Genomic DNA, 20071 nt, shown 5'->3' on the forward strand with positions numbered 1-20071 from the left:
GGACCAGGAAGTAATGTGAGATGATCTGACCCACTGTTAAGCCATGGCACACCACTAAGTGAGGGATATAACAGAGAGGAAAATGGAGAAGTTATTAACAGCATGATTCTCTTGCTGTGCATTAATGAATTACTTGAACATCTCACCCCCTTTTTTATTGTCTCTTATGATACTTTCCTAATACAGCATTGAAATGTAGTTTATAGTGCAGTATCTGTGCAGATGAGTGTCAGGCATAACATTATGACCACTTGTACATCTGTATGAACTTCAGTGCAACACTTCTGCCTTAATATTTGTGTTTATGAAGCTCAAAATGTTTCAGTTTTTGGTGAGATTGTCATAAATGTAGAAATTCAATTATATGTTCCTTACTGAGGTCATAGTTAAAGGTGATGTTGTACTGGACTACATTATATTCAGAGGTGTCTGTATATTTTTGTCCTGCCCATTGACATATACAAGAGAGGGTCTGAATATAATGTAGTCCATAATGAAACATTTTGAGTTTCATAAGAACAAATGTTAAGGCAGAAGTGTTGCACTGAAGTGCATACAGATGTACAGGTGGTCATAAATGTTATGCCTGATCAGTGTATATAATATGATAATCCATCCATATGTGCACCTCGGGAATTTGTAATATTAATAGCTGCTCTTAAACCATATTTAGTTTCCAAGTATGACATGTTTAATTTTTGGTTGTATATTTTTCAAAGAATTCAAATCTTACAAACGCACAGCCAGTGGTGTTATTTCAGATAATAGCAGTGATCTATTAGGAAGATTGTGATATAGATACAGTCTTAACATAAAAATGACGCATTACATTGTACAGACCTTTGCTAAATGATGAAGTATAAACAAAAATCACTTGTTTTTTGCAAAGACAAAGTTTGATATAAAAGAATTTTGGCAACAGATACCTAGAACAACCAGTCGCTGCGGATTCTGCATCTTGGCAAACATGCAGTAGAACACAGTAGAAGCAGGTTATTCCAGGAAGGTGTTTTTGTAGTTTTTACTCCTGTACAAACATTCCAACAAATGATCAGTCTTTTATTTCCCAAATCTTGTTAATTATGCAGAGTTCTTGCAATATGTAACTCATTTTCTCACCCTCTTGTCTGCCTAAAACTCTTTCTGCCTGGGAAGTTTATAAATTAGCTCATGTGGGGTGATGTAGGAGGTGGACAAAGGTGGGAGTGGCCATGTCGGCTTCTCACCTAATTCAGGGCGTTTTCATGAATTATTCTCAAACTGAAATTTCAGACGTCATGCAAAAAACTATGTCAGCTGACTTACCCTACTCTGTGCTATTCCATTTCTGCCTCATTATCTTACAATACAGTGACTATGCTTTGCAAAAATAATTTTCAAATTTTTGTGTAAGTAGTGTACTCTGTTCTTATCATAGTGGTGAACAGCAGATTGTGTGCTTTACATTTGCCATAGCAAACCAAAGTATCTCAACTGGTTAAACAATAAAACTGTAACTAAACACCAGGAGAATGGTACTGAGCTTTTCTAGGAAGTGCTAAAAATAGTCATGTTACTCCGCCCTGTAGTCTATTTTTGGATCAAGCATTCAAAATATCAGTTTTGGTGTACTTTGTACCTCTGGATCTGATAATAAGTTACTAGAACAATCCTAGAAAAACACGAAGAAGAACAATTCAAGGACAGTAAAGTGTAAAGTGATCCCAAACTCTGCTTAAGGTGAATGCTTGAACACTGGTTTCGGTATAGAGCAGCTGTAGTGTTTACTGGAAGAAAAGTGCTACCCAGAGTCGTGCGGTGTATGGGACCTGGAGTAGGCACTAATTGACAGCATAGGTGCTAGCGCCCTGCTAGCTAGTTTAGCTGCTCAAAGTATAGGTAGTCTCTCTCCTCCACGCCGGGGGTCATTACAATATGATAATGTATAGGAAACCTGCAACAACACAAAGCAGACTGACTTTCACAGAAAATGTGCGGCACATATTTAAGTCCTTCCTACCTGTTTTGACTTGTAAAGCTGCAGGGTTACTTTGAAGGATAATTTCTCCACCAGTACCACTGTCGCGCCGCACAACAAGAGCAACAACTTTGATGAAATACTCAGTGGATGGAGTCAAGTTGGAGATGTTGATGTTCATGTTGGCAGAGCCAGGAGTGTAGGGGTAGAGGTGTATATCACATGTGCTGGCGCATGTCGTCACATTGTAACTGTGTGGTGTCATCTGCATAAAGGCAGAGACATTCCAGCTAAGATTCACATGGTTGGCACCCACTGAGCTCATCACTGAATCTGGTGAAACTGGACCTGTGAGTGAAAAGATTTAGTTTAGTTTCACATTCATAGCTCACTTCATTGGTCTGGTTTTGTGTGGATGTGTTTCCCGTGGTTGGTGGCAGGTCTTAGGTTATTGTCGTTAGGCATCACAGAGGTGTTAGGGTATGTATCACAGAAAATTAGTGGCTGGGGTTAGGGTTTTGTTTGGCTCCAGGTGGGCAGTAGGAAACACAGACAGATAGGGAAACAGACTTCAGCACTGCACCGGACCAAAGATAAATAATTATACAATAATTACATGTGACGCATAAATTTGAAGTCTAATGAACTGACAAGAAACTTATTAATTTGGCTTTTTGTGATTACCATGCTACATCATGAGCAGCATTTCAAGTCAAGAATCTTTATTGTCATTATGCATAGCACAACACATTTTTTTCGTTTTTTTCGTTTTTGTATTATCATTTAAAGATGATACTGGAAAAAACAGTTAGAGGAAGCTCAATTTTGAAAGTAGAAAACCAAAGAAATCCCCCCTTCTAATTTGTAAATAACAGCAGTGAAGCATTGCTCACCCTGACAGACAGACATGTGCAGCTCATCACAGTAGCGAGCCAGTAGCTTCTGGTCTTTTTCCAGCATGGCCTCCAGACTTGCACAATGGCCTCCAGGGTTTCTCTTGTACCAGTGTTCATAGCTCAGCTCATCTCCATTCACCCATGCCCAGACATTGAGTGTGCTCTGGTACCGCAGACCAAGCCAGAAACTGATGTTGTTTGCAGCAGTGGCACTGAGGAGAGTGAGGTATTGTGCTTCTGTGCTTAGGATAGCGAGGTCTACGTAGTGCCTCTGACAGAATTCCTGGGCCCTGAGCCAGGGCATAGGTCTCTGGACCAGGAAGTAATGTGAGATGATCTGACCCACTGTTAAGCCATGGCACACCACTAAGTGAGGGATATAACAGAGAGGAAAATGGAGAAGTTATTAACAGCATGATTCTCTTGCTGTGCATTAATGAATTACTTGAACATCTCACCCCCTTTTTTATTGTCTCTTATGATACTTTCCTAATACAGCATTGAAATGTAGTTTATAGTGCAGTATCTGTGCAGATGAGTGTCAGGCATAACATTATGACCACTTGTACATCTGTATGAACTTCAGTGCAACACTTCTGCCTTAATATTTGTGTTTATGAAGCTCAAAATGTTTCAGTTTTTGGTGAGATTGTCATAAATGTAGAAATTCAATTATATGTTCCTTACTGAGGTCATAGTTAAAGGTGATGTTGTACTGGACTACATTATATTCAGAGGTGTCTGTATATTTTTGTCCTGCCCATTGACATATACAAGAGAGGGTCTGAATATAATGTAGTCCATAATGAAACATTTTGAGTTTCATAAGAACAAATGTTAAGGCAGAAGTGTTGCACTGAAGTGCATACAGATGTACAGGTGGTCATAAATGTTATGCCTGATCAGTGTATATAATATGATAATCCATCCATATGTGCACCTCGGGAATTTGTAATATTAATAGCTGCTCTTAAACCATATTTAGTTTCCAAGTATGACATGTTTAATTTTTGGTTGTATATTTTTCAAAGAATTCAAATCTTACAAACGCACAGCCAGTGGTGTTATTTCAGATAATAGCAGTGATCTATTAGGAAGATTGTGATATAGATACAGTCTTAACATAAAAATGACGCATTACATTGTACAGACCTTTGCTAAATGATGAAGTATAAACAAAAATCACTTGTTTTTTGCAAAGACAAAGTTTGATATAAAAGAATTTTGGCAACAGATACCTAGAACAACCAGTCGCTGCGGATTCTGCATCTTGGCAAACATGCAGTAGAACACAGTAGAAGCAGGTTATTCCAGGAAGGTGTTTTTGTAGTTTTTACTCCTGTACAAACATTCCAACAAATGATCAGTCTTTTATTTCCCAAATCTTGTTAATTATGCAGAGTTCTTGCAATATGTAACTCATTTTCTCACCCTCTTGTCTGCCTAAAACTCTTTCTGCCTGGGAAGTTTATAAATTAGCTCATGTGGGGTGATGTAGGAGGTGGACAAAGGTGGGAGTGGCCATGTCGGCTTCTCACCTAATTCAGGGCGTTTTCATGAATTATTCTCAAACTGAAATTTCAGACGTCATGCAAAAAACTATGTCAGCTGACTTACCCTACTCTGTGCTATTCCATTTCTGCCTCATTATCTTACAATACAGTGACTATGCTTTGCAAAAATAATTTTCAAATTTTTGTGTAAGTAGTGTACTCTGTTCTTATCATAGTGGTGAACAGCAGATTGTGTGCTTTACATTTGCCATAGCAAACCAAAGTATCTCAACTGGTTAAACAATAAAACTGTAACTAAACACCAGGAGAATGGTACTGAGCTTTTCTAGGAAGTGCTAAAAATAGTCATGTTACTCCGCCCTGTAGTCTATTTTTGGATCAAGCATTCAAAATATCAGTTTTGGTGTACTTTGTACCTCTGGATCTGATAATAAGTCACTAGAACAATCCTAGAAAAACACAAAGAAGAACAATTCAAGGACAGTAAAGTGTAAAGTGATCCCAAACTCTGCTTAAGGTGAATGCTTGAACACTGGTTTCGGTATAGAGCAGCTGTAGTGTTTACTGGAAGAACAAATACTGTATTTATCTCTCAGGGACATGATGCGTGTACCTCTCTTCGCAGGCATATCAGTGGGTAAGGGTCGGAAGAGTGGAAACTGGTACAACACTTGTAAATGATGATTAACACAAGAAAAAACAGCCATCTTTGATTTAAAAGACGTCCAATTCCAGGCACTCAAGTGGATGGTTAAAAATGAAAGGCCTTCAATAAATATGGGCTAACATGTTAAAAAGTACAACAAAGCATAATGCCTTCGAGGATCTGTGTCCAGTATGCCTTGCATTGCTTAAGGTGTTTGACTCTGTCAAACCCTGTGGTGTCCACAACTCTGGGCTTTATGTCAGTAACACTCAAAGCAGAGTCAATGCCATGCTGGACCGTTAGCTAATGCTTGGTCATAGGATTAAGAAGGTTCCCAGTATAAATAGCGTAACAGTGCTCAGCTAAACCTTCTCTCAGTCTTCTTTTATTCTGACTTATAGCAACCACAGAGGCACTTTGGTCTATAGACAAATAGGAGGAGTTGCAGTTCACAAATATCATAACTGGATTGACTGTCTTATGACTCAATTTGAAATATTTGATTTCACATCACATGTAAAACTGTGGTGTGATTGAATTTCCAATGGCTCCATGCTGCCAATTCAACACCCCCTTTAGAGATATTCACAAATACAGTAGATAGCTAAATTACAATTAGGAGCTAGTAATTTAGAGGTAGAAATGACAGCATGTGTTACAGCATGTCATTATCTTTATAATACTGTATACCAACAAGACCAAAAAAGACCTAACATCATTGGAACTTTGGACAATAAAGTCCGTGTTTTATCCAGACTAGTTATCCACGGTATAGAATGTTATAATGCCGGAGGGATGATGCATCTTACTGGTTTATTTTCTGAAACATTTTCATATCATGACTCCTGTGTAGCGTGAGAAACAAACTTCTGAGGTGACAAAGTGTAAACCTTGTGTGTTGCACCATCACGTCTGCACCTTGTTGTTGGTTACTCATAATACATTAGACGGGGGTCTTGCACATTTTTTTTCCAGAGGAAGTCTTTACCACAGACACTTTTTGCAAAATGTTCTCTCAACTGTGGTCTGGTCACATTCTTTCAATGTGCAGGTCTTTGCCAGGAGATCTTTACTCTGCATTCTATTTCTGTGTAACTCTCCGTTATCCGGTTTCTAAATAAAACCTGAACACAGCCATTCTATTTATCTGTCAGATAAAGGCAAATCAGGCACACTGTGGAACGTGACACACATTATCACCAACAAATGTCAAAATACCTAAACCTGAAATAAGGAGTACACAATAAACCATGAGCTGACAGGCTTCAGGCTAGAATAATGACTCCAGACATACAGTAGATGCCACATATAACATGTTTACTGGGTAACACAAATTAGGAAGTTACCTGAAGCAGAAGTTACATAAATACACTTAGAGTAAAAAAAAAAAAAGATAATTTCATGGGAGAAGTATTTCAATGTGAGCTCTTGCTAAATGCCAAATGACAGAGTCTGGCTTCTTTGCACTGGAACTGGAGTTTCTTTTAAAATCCTTATAATATACAAACCTTATCTGGGACAGACACTGATGTACATGAGTACATTTTTCACTGCTTACTGACCCAAATGGCTGCTGAAATTCAAGCTAAAGTCAAGAGATAATCCACTGTTGTACTGGCACCTCATCTTAAAAACTGTCCACATTGTATTTGGTCTACTGGCACTGTCTCAGATGTTAAAACATGCCTCAAAACACATTTTTACTGACTAGCCTTCCTGTTTGACCTTTATATGTTTTTTATGTATCATACATCTGTCATGTTACCACCAGATACTATGTCGCTTTATGCTGTTGTTTTATGGTGTTATTGTCTTTTTATGCAGTCTCTCAGTGCTGGTAAGTACAGTCCTATAGAAACAAAACTTTTATTTTTACTATATTTCCTAAGGCCCTGATATGACAGAGCGCATTTTGTGACCTTAACAATGTGCTCTGTCTTAAACAAAGTAACATCCACATTGTGGTGCATTGTTGTTTTGACAATTGGTTTGGACTTTTGATTTCTGATTTGACTTGGTGGTAAGATGGCTTGACTCGGTGATCAATTCAAAGTGAGAAAAAGGAAATGTGCAGGCTCTACACAGTGGTATTACCAAGGAAGTGAATGTGGTTTCTCACAGGTCTGACCAGATGCCTGCAGCATTCACTATCCACATTGAGTGATGGTGATAATTAAAGGTCCCAGATGTGAAAGCGCTGGTCTGCTCCAGCAGAGAAAATTTGAGTACTGTCAGGGTTTAAGGCCAAGTGCAGAACTCGATGTGAATGGCCTGAAAAGACAACAACAACAACGTGACTGACATTTGACATATAAATACCTTGTTTCCCTTATAAAACAAAGGTGCCTTGATGTTTCTTTTCACCACTATTATAGAGCAACAGAAAAGTACTAACTTTGGCAAAAAATTCCCAAACCATCCATTTATCTATGCCACTTATTCCTGAACAGGTTTTACCTACTGAGTAGCTAGCATGCAAATTTCACACTGAGTTAGCTAGTGAGGAAATACATAACGCTTAGGACACTACTACAAATCAGAAATAGTCTCATAGGCTCTACCATCAAGTAATATTTTTAAGGGGGTTTGTCGACTGTTATAGCTCGCTCATTTAAGCACATGATTCGCCAGCCTTGTTCCAGGCCACATCTCAGATTTATATGCAGTTCGGGCAACTCTGATGTTGACTGAATAAACATCTGTTTCCCTGGTTGGAAAAACAGTTGAGTCAGTCAGAGCTTTGTTAGCAGGAAAAGGAATGGGGGCTTTATCTTTCTGTACTAGTGATGGACAAATTATCATAGAAAATTTTTCAAGAAAATAGCAGCAAGTATAGATTGTTGGTGCTATACAAGTTTTTTAAAGCCAGCTCCGAGAAATATTTTCACTGTGAATTATTTAAATCAGCTACTACCACAGCTCCTGTGTTGATGGAAAATAACATCAGAGGGGTGGATTCATCACTTACTAGTGACTGTTTCAGGCAAAAATCAACACCAGAGTAACTGCAATCTATGAGTAAATTAGTAATACGGGTGCAAAACATGGATGTGTTTTAAAGAATGTTTTTGACTAGATGGATTTTAGATGTTTTATTTGCCCCCCAAAACTCACAATTTCTCAGGAAAGTGTTACATCTCCTATAAACATTTTTTATGTTTTATTCATCGTTTCACATTGACTGGAAAACCAGGAGATGAATGAGTTAATGCAAATATCACTATGACTGCAGCAATCATTCAACTGTCACTTTGATACCGCTTTATTAATATTTTTCAGCATGCATAATGATGCAGTACAATTGTTCCTATGAGACTGTTGTGGGTGTTTTAAACAGAAGCTGCTGAATCATGAATCATCTCTCAGATTCTCAAACCTATGAGCTGGTCCTTCAGGCTGAGGGACGGAAACTCCCACATCCTGATTTGGTGGTGAGGAGGGCCGTGACCTGTGACCAGATACCTCTTCTTTTCAGCCCATTGTAGAGAACAGATCTGCAATTGGAGTCAGTAGGAATAGTCTATCTGATATTTATACACAGTAAATAATAACTCTGCTATACATTGAATCTTAAGCACCTGTGAGTTTGTGTTAGTAGAAGTCAAACAAGTCCCTGATTGTGCGTCCCAGATTCTCAGCTTTCCATCTGTCCATCCGCCTCCTGTGGCAATCGTCTTTCTCTGCCATGGACACCATCCCATTGCCTAAACACAGTGAATACACAAGTATGCACATAATAGCCATCACCTTGTCTGGTTGTGTAAGCAGACTGCCCAGGATCATCTACTGTAGTAGCATTTTAAAACCTCTATACCACATAATATTACAGCTAAACCTTTTATCATACCAACCAGTAGCATGCCACTCATGTTTGGTTTGCATGAGCTAAGATTGTTCATCATCAAGTCAAACAACAGAATACACAGACTGTGGTTGTGTTAACCCTATAAACCAAAAGAGTTAGTTTCATTTTTCAATTCAAGCAAGCAAGATAAATGGCTACCAAGATGCACCACCGGGTCCTGTTTATTAGTGGCAGGGCTGTATGAATGGAGTTGTAGGTCAGTCAGTCCATCCAATGCCCAGAATTAAAATAGTCCAACAAATACTGAGTGGGCCACCATGGCATTTTGTACAGATATTCATGCTGCATTGGGATAAAGTGTAACAATATTCTCACCTAGCACCATGATCAGGCCAACATTTCAACTTGGTTTATAACAAAATACCTGCAAAACTAAAGTCATGACAGCATGTTATCATGGAAATGTACTAAACTAGTCTCAGACAAACATTATACCTGCATTAGCATTTGACTCAATAGTATTTCATCAAACAGAGCACTCCACCACAGCCTTGCAAAGCTGCTAGTGTTTCTGGTTATGGTTAAATGCTGCACAGTAAAACAGAGAATGAAGACGGTTCTCCCCTCCCTATTTCATTTAAGCCAGATACTGTAAGTAGTGTTCAAGTAAAACTGACTACAAATGTATTCAACAAATAGTTATGGTTTTATAACTATTGGCCAAAGAAGGTTTAACTTAGCTTTTTTAACACTAACCAACAGAAAATGTAATATCAAAGTGAAAACAGATCTTTACAAAGTGATCAAAATTATTATAAATACAAAATACAAGTACAAGGAGAGAAAAATATTTTATAACCTTTTCATAACCACTGTCTCACATTTGATAAAAACATGGGGGAAAGACATGCATGCAAACAGTGTTTTAATTTCAAGCCACAATTTCAAGTTTACTTACCTTAATGGCGCCGGGCTGTTTCATTGTAGTGATTGGCTGATGTGACCCCGTGAGCACTGCAAAGTCACTGTCCCATATATGGAGGAGGCCGTCTGTGGAGCCGCTGGCCAGCCAGTTGTCTCCTGGTGACCACTGGAGGCTGCAGATCCCCTCTTTCTGGATGACTGCACCTACCAGAGGCATGGGAGCCCGAGGATCGGAGTGATGTATATGTCCGAGCATACAGCCACTGTTAGATTGTGGATGCTGTTATTTTCCACCGCAGCTAAGGGATACTTTATTCTGACAGTATATTTTCTACTATTTTTCTACTATTTTCATTTTGCTAGTCATATAGATGAACCATTGCCCTAAACCAGCTGATGTCATTGTGTCATTACTGCTTTAGTAGAGTTCAAAATGATACTGAATGTTGTTTAAATAATTCCTTTGTCTGTACTGAAAACACAGACACACACTAGTACCTGCTGAGTAACTGCTGTTTCCAGGAAAATGCTCTAACCACAGACAGGTGTGAAGGCAGACACATCATATTCTGCTTTCGTTCAACATCCCACAACTAAAGAGTCAAAGAGACACAAAAAGACACCACAAACCGTCATCCTGCTGATTCAAATAGGTGTTACACTTCCCCTCACCACAGTTTGTATGAATCTGTTTCCATCCTCATGTGTTCACTTTAACTTGAAAAGCACTTACCTGTATCTCCCCTCGCCTGGACCCAGTGCTGAGAACTCTGCCATCTCTGCTCCAGCACAGAGATGAGATGGACTGCATTTGATGATGAGGTTGTCCTGGTTGCAGACTCGGGTTCAAATATCCCACCAAAGCACGAGTTTCTGAATTCCAAAGGTAAACAGAAGAGCCCAGAGCTAATGCAATCATACCATTACAACTGCAGTCGAGAAGATTAGTGTCTGAAAGAGAAGAGAAGGAAAAGAGACGGACTACAGAGGCTATAATGTGCTGATGAGTCACAAAATGAGTCTTAACTGATGGCATTTATTTACAAAATTTCATATTACAAATAACAGTAGTGTAGTTTAATATTTTGTTAAAAACACACATCTTTGTCACAATCTGAAGCTATATTTTAGTAGGAAGAAATGAGCTTTATGCTGAGTGAAACCGAAAGTGCAGAAGTACTGAAAGAAGGACTAACATGTGGTTAGTTTTTATCTTTCAGTGGAAAATGCTGACAATGGGAAGCATATGTAATATCACAAGTTTTATTAATCAAACACAGAAATAAAAAACACCTACTATTGTTTCTGCATGTACTTGTAAGTTTGATGCAGGATTTGTATTTCCCTTACAGTAGTCGTTCAGCAGTGACGGTGCCCCCATCTTCATCACCGACTTTCCTGGCAGACTCACAGTTGCTTTTTCCAGAACAGCAAACGGCTGCAGACTTGCAAAGCCTTCAACAGCAAAATATTAGCTAACATAAACATACAGTTACACTAAGAAATACATCTAAGGCAATGCATCTTTGAGTTGCTTGATTGACTGTTGGTGATACTGCTTGCATTCATTTTCAGTCACTAAAATGAAAGACTTTACTGTTAATTTTTTTTTGTAAATATCAAACTTTAGTATGGAATTGCAACAGTTATTCACATCAAACTACAATAAGCATGTCAACAAAGAATTAAAGGTTCCTGCAAAGCAGTGTGCTCCCAGTGCTCAGTCCCCACAAGTATTTATAAAGGCCACACACACACAACTTGTACTTCTATCTTTGTAAGGACATTCGTTGACATAATGCATGCAACACGCCTTACCATCAAAACTAAATGCCTAACTATAAGCCCAATGTAAACCTAATTCTAACCTGAACAATAAAAACCAAGTCTTGAAAATAGAGCTGTTCTTTGTTGACCACAGACACCTAGACAATAATTTCTATCACCTTTAATAGCTTATGCTGTTAAAATGTCATATTCTTTGTTCTAAATTTCTTCAGACCCCCACAAAGTCAGCAAACATAAACATAGACAGGCCACACTCCGTCAGCAGTTTCTGTTGCTTAACATTTCTGCCTTTCACTTTCATTTCCTGATATGACAGCACTCTACATAGCTTTCAGATAATGTCATTTCTCTTGTGTGTGTGTGTAAGAATGAAGTGGAAGAAAAAACATATAAGCTTTACCAGCCTGTTGTGCATTGCCTTGTTCTTGAACTGCAGCTCTCCACACCCATCCCTGCAAAACATAAGTAATTCATGGTACATTTTCTATTTTACGTGATGTTTATATTCATCTTTAGACCTTGTTTTATGAATTTTGTGGAACAATGACACTAACCTTTTTTAGTATTAACTCATGTTGTGTCTATATTAGCTATAAGTAGGTACAACTGGGTAATGTTTTAAGTGATCTCAAAGCATTTATTACTTCACCTGAAGTAATCTTGCACAAAGAAATCTCAAATATAAAAAAAACTCATTACTGTCTTATCTCCTTATTTAAGAACCTGAGACTCTAACACCACCTCAGAGTTTTTCCATCACTCCTCTGTTTTGTTTTTTATGGACAGATGATAGAGAGACAGTCACACAAACAAAATAAATAATGACACACATTGCAAGTTCCTTAAACAGACCTGTTCTGGAGCATTTTCTGCGGCAGCCCTTCCCCTGGCAGCGATGGTGTGTGGTGTATTGGGTGGTGTGACAGCCCTACAGTGGGACACACTTCTTGCCAACACTGTCTCTGATTAAGACATCATGAAAGACAGGTATGAGGGTTTGTGGCTATGTTTGCTTCAGATGGTGACAGTGGTAGAAAGTATTTATTTATTTGCAGTACTGTAATTAAGTACATTCTGGAGGTATTTGTACTTTACTTGAGAAATTTTTTGCTATTATATACTTCTACTCTGCAACAAACCTGTAGCAAATACTATACTTTTTACCCCACTACATTTATTTTATCATTTTATTTGATCAGTTACTTTGTAGATTTGCATCAGTAAAGTCATTCACACTTTGATGCATCAGTAAGAATAATCTTATAACATAATCTTATCCTGAAATGGGCCATTATTCATATTACCATTATACACGTTACCTTTGGTACTTTAAGTATATTTTGATACTAATACCTTTGTACTTTACCTAAGTACAAATATGAATGCAGGACTTCTACTTGTAACAGATTATTTCTACACTGCTAATTTCACTTAAGCAAAAGATTTGAGTAATGGAGTACACTTAATATTTCAGTGTATTTTAATAACAAAATGAACGCATTTGGGCCACCTAAACTAAACCTGGAGTTGAATAGCAGATTCTTAAATATTTCTGTTTATCACATTTAAAATTTGATGGTGAAAAACTAAGAAACTAGTGGTCGACAATATACTCATTATATTCATCATAAAGCTGAGGCTGGCTTTTTACTGATTACTGTTTTGGATATTGTGTGAGAGTGACATAGAGTGTGAAAGTGAGATTAGTGCCACACACAGGTAGATCTTTAATATTCTTCTCCAGTGTGGTGTGTTTTTAAAATAATACCTCGGATGTTTCCCCGCAGGACTCTTTGAGCTGGTTCATGGTGTCTTGGTGGAGAGTCCAGCTCCAGTCTCTGACAGATTGTATCAAACTCAAAGCCTGGCTCATACTTCCCCCCAGTGGTTAGAGGTGTACTTGCTGCAGGACCCTCCCTGCTGCCTCTCTGGATAATCCGCCTCCTGAAGCGTTTGTATGACACATGGTGAGCATCGTTTTGTCCCTGAGAAGACAAAGTAATAACGTTCAGACGGTAGTTTCAAAAGACTAAAAATGGACACAAAGTGCAAGACTTTTAATGATCTAATGAGCATTTTCATGATCTCCAATCTGACTATTTCCATGATGAGTTGTTCTGTCTATAAAATGTCAGAAAACAGTAAATACAAGCCCGTTATAATTTCTTACAGCCTCAGGATTTTTGTCTTGGCTGACCAAGAGTCAAAAACCCAAAGATATTCAGTAAAAAAAATCATCATGGAGCTGTAAAAAGCATATATTTGGCATTTATGCTTTAAAATGACCAATTATTATTATTACTTGTATTGTTATATTTACTGCATTTAAGAGCTAAGCACAACAAATGTTTTCTGGACATATCATTTAAATGTGATTTTTAAATGAGCAAACATTACTTTTTGGTGATAACTGCAGGTGGATAATTACATTTTCAAAGCAGCAGAAAAATATATGTTTTTTTAATTATTAGCCTACTAAACAGTGGTTGCATTACAAACCATTTGTGTTTGCTCAGTGACCTCACTGTTTCAAATTGTTGCTAGGTGGTTGCTAGTTGTTTAGTGTGTTGCTGTCTAGTTACTAAATGGGTGTTATAATCTTCAGGGTGGCCACTGCCAGTTAACTTCTGCCTATAAGATTGAAGTCACAAATATGAATATACTATATGGTAATAAAAATACAGGCCTATAATTCTCTGTTTGAAAAGAATGTAAATGCAGTTCTTTTCTGTACACAAAATGAATACAGTTAATGGGTAAAAGTTAGATTTAAATTACACATTGAAATCAGTGGTTGAGTGGAATAGCTGTCATAAATTCTCAGGGAATGTAACAAATTCTGGATCCTCTACAAAAAGAAAAGGAAAAAAGCCATGCTACTGGGCACCACCTTATAGACTGTCTTATAGAAACATATAGGCAATATGGCACCTAAATAGTCCTGCTGTAATAAAGATGTGTTCTAAATGTCTGACACAAGATACAGTACTGTGACAAAATCCTTGGTTTTATTCCAAATAGATTACTATCCAGCATTATGGTAAAGTACTAGTTTTTTGGGGGACATATCATAATGACAATACACATAGGCCTACTGTACAAACTTACTTAATGATTCACACACATTTTTAACCAGATAACTGGCAGGAAGATATTTCATATTGTCCAGCATATTATTTAAACGGGTATATACTAAAAATAAAATTTCAGTCACTACATGTGTTTTGGAGCTGGTCTGTATTGTACTGTTTAAAGTTTGTTGTACCTAGCATGCCATTCTAATTTGGTAATTAAAAACCAAAAAAACTGTAATGTTGTGTAATGTCTTGAACACTGTTTTGTAAGTGATTTTGATTACAGCTAAGATAATCTAAGGAAACGAGTTTGTGTAGCAGCTGTAGTTTGTTTCATGCTGGTGCTTTCATATTGTATTAAAGAATATAGCACAAGTCACAGTGATTATGTCATTTTTAAACCAAATATTACTTTTAAATTGTTTAGAAACGAAGGACAGCCTATGTGAATGGTGCACTAATAAATCTAATAGGGCTTTTACTGCGCACACCAGGAGATGGTGTCATTATTGACTTTATTTTGAAAGAATCAGCGCCCAGATTCCGGTTTTCGACGTTTCATACGTCTTGACGTCCTCAGAAAAACTTGGTAGGATCCCCCCCTCCCTACGACCGTGGCTCGTCCGTTACCCTCCAAGATGGAGGCTTTAGGGGGCTACCCTGCCAAGTCCTCCAGCCCAAAAGCCAAAAGGTTGAGGGTGCTGCTGAGCATGACGGTCGGTGTGGGGTGTCTGTTCCTCCTGCAGACCCAGCTGGTGAAGCCGAGGAAGCCCACGGATTTTTATTCTTTCGAGGTCAAAGACGTGAAGGGGAGGCTCGTTTCCCTGGAGAAGTACCGAGGAAAAGTAAGTCCACATCATCACAAATCGTTTCACTTTGAGAAGAAGTCTGTGCAAGGTTTGTTCTAGCTGTCCACTCTCTGCGGGGGGGGGATTTTGGCGTATAATATGTATTTCTTTAACATTTTTAAGATGAACCCTGTTCCCCTACTACACAGGCGTCGTTGGTTGTAAACGTGGCGAGTCACAGCGAGCAGACGGAGGCGAACTACAGGTCTCTGCAGGAGCTGCACCGGGAGCTGGGCACCTCTCACTTCAACGTCCTGGCCTTCCCCTGTGGCCAGTTCGGTGACACAGAGCCCGGGACCAGCCGGGACATCGAGGCTTTCGCCAAGTCCACTTACGGTGTTACCTTCCCCTTTTTCAGCAAGATCAAAATACTGGGCTCAGAAGCGGATCCTGCCTTCAGATTCCTCACAGGTTGGCAGATATTTGTCTGCACTAGGTTTGACAAAATATCATGTACTGGAGGAAAGTAGCTTATATGTTTTAGGCCTAAATTCTGGCTGTCAACAAACTTCAGCCGGTCTGTGTGATGACAAATTTTATTTTGCAGTGGCAGTAAGTAAACAGTTACGAGGAACTGTAACCATTTAATGCATGTAATTTTTATCAGTTATAGAGACACTGTGACAATACACATATACCACCTGCCAGATGTTTTGCCGAATGGTGCGTCGTTATAGATGTGACTTTAATATCAATGGTTGGGTCACTGTGGTTAGTGCTGCATTTATAGACTGATTACTCTCCATATACTTGGATTAAGAGCTGAAGTCGACTGATCCATTTGAAGACGTAGCATTGGGTTTTGGTAAATTACTAGGTTCATTTTTCACTACTCACTGATGTTTTACAGACCAAACAACAAGTTACTCAATCAAAAACATTATTGTCATATTTAATTTACATTGAGTTTGGCCAGTGTGAGTAGCTCTACTATGATTTTTGCATCACTATGGAGACATTTTTTTTTGTATGTAATTTATTAGATTTGTCAAAAACAGATGTCTACTTTATTTTTAATTAACAGTAAACAGTTTTTCAGTTGGATTTTCTAGTATATTTTATAGATTTATATGATAATATCAAATTATACTTACTACAATATTTTATCTTAATCTCACTGAAGAGTGGCAAAAATTTAGGTAATTTAAATTAGAACAAACAATAAATTTATTAGTTGATCAGCAAACCTTTGGTCAGACGAAACTAAACATTAAGACATTGTGCTCGGCAATTTGTTGCCTTTGACATTTCATACACCAAAATAATTGTTGCAAACCCTATTTAAATAAAAATCTTAATAAATGATATTAGGTTCAGGTTATGTAACGCGATAGATATGATAGGTTAGTGTAGAGCATCAACAGACTCTGGCTGAATTTAGGTTGTAAGCTGGACCATTAATTAGTGTAAGTTACTGTTATTTTTTCAGATTCTGTGCAGAAGACCCCAAAGTGGAACTTCTGGAAGTTTCTGGTCAATCCAGAGGGTAAAGTGGTCCGGTTCTGGAGAACTGACGAGCCCATGGAGAGTATTAGACAAGAGGCCACAGTGCTGGTGCGAGAAATGATCCTAAAGAAACGGGTGGAGCTATGATGGAGCTTGATGATAGCTAGTGGACACGCCGCTGGGTTATGTCTGTTTCCTGCACGCTGGCTGCCAGGAGTAACCACTGCTGGACTATGAACTGTTGCGATTGTGGCTGGGTGATGTCTCCCTCCGGAAACATGCAGGATGAAAGGATCCACTAGTTTTAACCACAAAAGCAATGAAAATCATGCTAGCCAAAATGTGTGTGTGTGTGTGTGTGTGTGTGAGAGGGTGTCTGCGAGTACGGGGACCATGGTTAATGGTGAGAGTCGTGACGAACATTCCTTATAATGACCACTGCTGCAGCTGAAGGGTTGTTTAAAAGTACTGGATGTTACACATGTTCAGTTTTGCTTAGTTTGTACCACCTCTTTATCATGTTTACATTAAAATCTAATTCTCTGGTGAAGCATACCATTTTAGTCAATTTTGACTTGATTTGATTTGTGGAGCAGCCATAACACAATAAAATAGTGCTTTAATTTAGCTTTTGAGGTTTTTGAGAGCAGTAATGTTGATGCTGCCATGAAAACTATGCATCATACTGGTGCAGATATTCTGTCAGTTATTTCAGCGTCTATAAGCCACTTCTCAGTCATAAATGGACACAAATCGGCCATAGCTCTGAAACCCATCAGCTGTTGGTGGTGTGGATTTAAATGGACAGTTGGAGGGCAGCAGCAGGTAGGCTGGCACACACAGCAACGGCCAGCTAACAAGACACTGCCTACCAACCACCCACAACAAAATAGCTGAAAATAAATTCACCTGTGCAGTGTCAGATTTTTCTGTTTTAGGTCCTGTGACACAAGTAGCTCAGACATTTTTCAGCCTTTGCTTCAAACAAATTTCAGGTATAGTCCAGTGTAGCTGTTAAGGTAGCAGAGCATTGTGAGCTGGCAGTAGATACATCAGCTAACATTACACTGCCTCCCAACCAGCCACAACTCGGAGGCCTACTGTTTATGCAAATGCATGGATTTGACTATGCTGAACTGACGTTGAGCTGAATGTTGGTCACTGTGTTAAATGAAACAATTTTTGCCAGCTTCTCTGCAGATGAATGAAGTGGAGTATATGTGGCAGTGTCAGCTGGGGTTGTTTGAGGTAGCAGCAGCTGACCGCTGTCGGTCAGGTAGTAGCACAGCCAGCAGCGGTACACTGCCACACTGTCACCACCAGCTCAGAGGATGTAGAGGAGGGATGCAACCAGCACAGTTAATCTGACTTTCTGATTATTTCCCCTCTTACCGTGAAGGGGCAGTGTCTCCTCTGTCCTACAGAACCTCTCATTGTCCTGGTAATGAAAACAGACAGCAAAAGATCCAGTCAGTGTGATTCTCATAAAAAAAAAAAAAACACTTTCTCATGTTAAACTACAATTTAAAAAATGGCCACCCTCGTTTCACATAATTATTCAGCAAGTTGATTATTTTCAATCAATAGCATAATAGTGAGTGGGTGTTATTTTATCAGCCTAACCTAATTTATTTTGCTAAAGTAAGTATTAAAGCAAAGAGGAGTAGTGGTGTTTAGAGTTTGGAGTGGTTGCCTGGTAGCAGCAGCAGCAACAGGCCATGGAAACACTAGGTAGCTTATGGCCTATCTGCTATTTTAGATTATTGGAAAAAGTGCTCACCCACTCATTTGAATGTCCGGTTGTGCGTTTCAGACGCAGTTTAACTTGCCACTGGTTTCTTTCCTTCCCTCTGAGCGTGTTGGAGGAGGCTGGCCCGGTCATGCCTGGTGCACCTGTGGTCTCCTCTCCTGGACGGGCTCCGCTCCTAAATACTGTCCCCGGGCGCACGACGGAGCGGGAAGCCCCGTCCTCTGCGCTGCTATTGGTGCTTGGCTCTTAGGAGGCTTTTGTTTTTAATTTCGTCTTCAGACATTCCCCCCGTGTCCTGGAAACAAATATCCTACAGTAAACAGTTTAAAAGAGCAACGCGGTAATGTTGTTTTTTTTTTTTTTTTTTATCAGGATAGTCTTATTTCAATTTGTCTGACCCATCATGTAGTCTATGGTTTGGCTGAAGAAACGATTATTCTCAAAACATTAATCATGATAAATAGCTAGGAAAGACACTGGATCGTGTTAAACAGTGTCTTTACCGCTAAATCATTTGACTTCAATGATATCAATGCAGGGAGAAAAGATTATTATCCTATTATTTTTGCTGCTGCTATTAGTTAGTCGCCTAATATCGTTACTGTTTTGGCAAAAACTCACAGTCCAAATCAGACAAAAGTAGTAAATATTGTGACGTAGGCCTGGCAAGTATACAACGGAATTAAAATTATATTAAAGATTATGTTTCTGCAAAATATTTGTATTTTATTTTACTTTCGATGATTTTATTTTAATTTAGCCTAGTTAAGGAAACGATTTACTTAACAAATTAACTAAAATTTGATGCATAGTGTTATTTTATTTAGAGAATCTGGCTAGTGTTTTACTTAACTAAAATATAATGAAATAAAATGTTTGTTGGCCCAGTTTGTTTTAAATAAACCAGTGGCCTACACCAACATCTAAAATGAGTTTTATTTGAATATTTTTGGATTAAACAAAGCATCTTGGAGCTACTGTCACAAGTCAACACGTCTGTAACAGCTCCTCGACCTGTGAGCGTGTTTTGCGGGTGCATGCCGTGTAACCGCGGGCCACACCATTTAATGGTGACCCGTTCTCGCGCTAAGTGGGCTGAAGGGCGCGAGCGACGCGAGCTGCGCACGTTCTCCCACCTGCCACCTCCATATGGGCTCACACTCCGAGCTGGAGCCTGGAGCTGTGCGACAGGTGCGTGTTTTCAGTGACAGGGAACAGTGTAGGTCTGCTCCGTTTGTCCACTGGACCCTTCTTATTGTATTACTGTTTCACCCCCATATTTTATTTATTGTTCAAACTTGGTTTCGTTGTACTTGTGCAATGACAAAGGTGTAGTGAAAATCCAGATATTTATCAGTTGCTGTTGGCATAAAATCTTTCTGTATGCTTTGATAGCAGCTCACTTGTATAAGAATAAATGCCA

The 20071-nt window shown here is 38.8% G+C and overlaps 2 protein-coding genes across 4 annotated transcripts; one reads left to right on the forward strand and one right to left on the reverse strand.

The window, feature by feature from the left end:
- Window positions 1-3179: 3179 nt before the first annotated feature.
- LOC109956667 (cell division cycle protein 20 homolog B) lies at window positions 3180-18941 on the reverse strand. 3 transcript variants are annotated; one of them, XR_002274439.1, is made up of 13 exons: window positions 18683-18941; window positions 18291-18336; window positions 13299-13515; window positions 12383-12492; window positions 11931-11982; window positions 11093-11197; window positions 10476-10693; window positions 10241-10335; window positions 9777-10005; window positions 8592-8717; window positions 8390-8507; window positions 7108-7284; window positions 3180-3219 (listed from the first exon to the last, which is right to left on the reverse strand). XR_002274439.1 is itself a non-coding variant. In XM_020593973.1 (12 exons), the coding sequence occupies exons 1-12, from the start codon at window positions 18778-18780 to the stop codon at window positions 7187-7189; spliced, it is 1512 nt and encodes a 503-aa protein (XP_020449629.1). In that variant the 5' UTR covers window positions 18781-18941; the 3' UTR covers window positions 6321-7186. The 3 variants fall into 3 exon arrangements, 2 of the variants coding, with proteins under 2 accessions (XP_020449629.1, XP_020449630.1); XM_020593973.1 differs by lacking the exon at window positions 3180-3219 and having other exon boundaries at window positions 6321-7284; XM_020593974.1 differs by lacking the exon at window positions 3180-3219 and having other exon boundaries at window positions 6321-7284; window positions 18679-18770.
- gpx8 (glutathione peroxidase 8 (putative)) lies at window positions 15150-17507 on the forward strand. Its single transcript, XM_020593975.1, has 3 exons — window positions 15150-15449; window positions 15602-15863; window positions 16882-17507. Exons 1-3 carry the CDS (start codon window positions 15243-15245, stop codon window positions 17043-17045), a joined length of 633 nt encoding a protein of 210 aa, XP_020449631.1. The 5' UTR covers window positions 15150-15242; the 3' UTR covers window positions 17046-17507.
- Window positions 18942-20071: the final 1130 nt, after the last annotated feature.

This window comes from Monopterus albus, unplaced genomic scaffold, assembly GCF_001952655.1.
Source record: "Monopterus albus unplaced genomic scaffold, M_albus_1.0 scaffold20.1, whole genome shotgun sequence".
Lineage (NCBI taxonomy): Eukaryota > Metazoa > Chordata > Actinopteri > Synbranchiformes > Synbranchidae > Monopterus > Monopterus albus.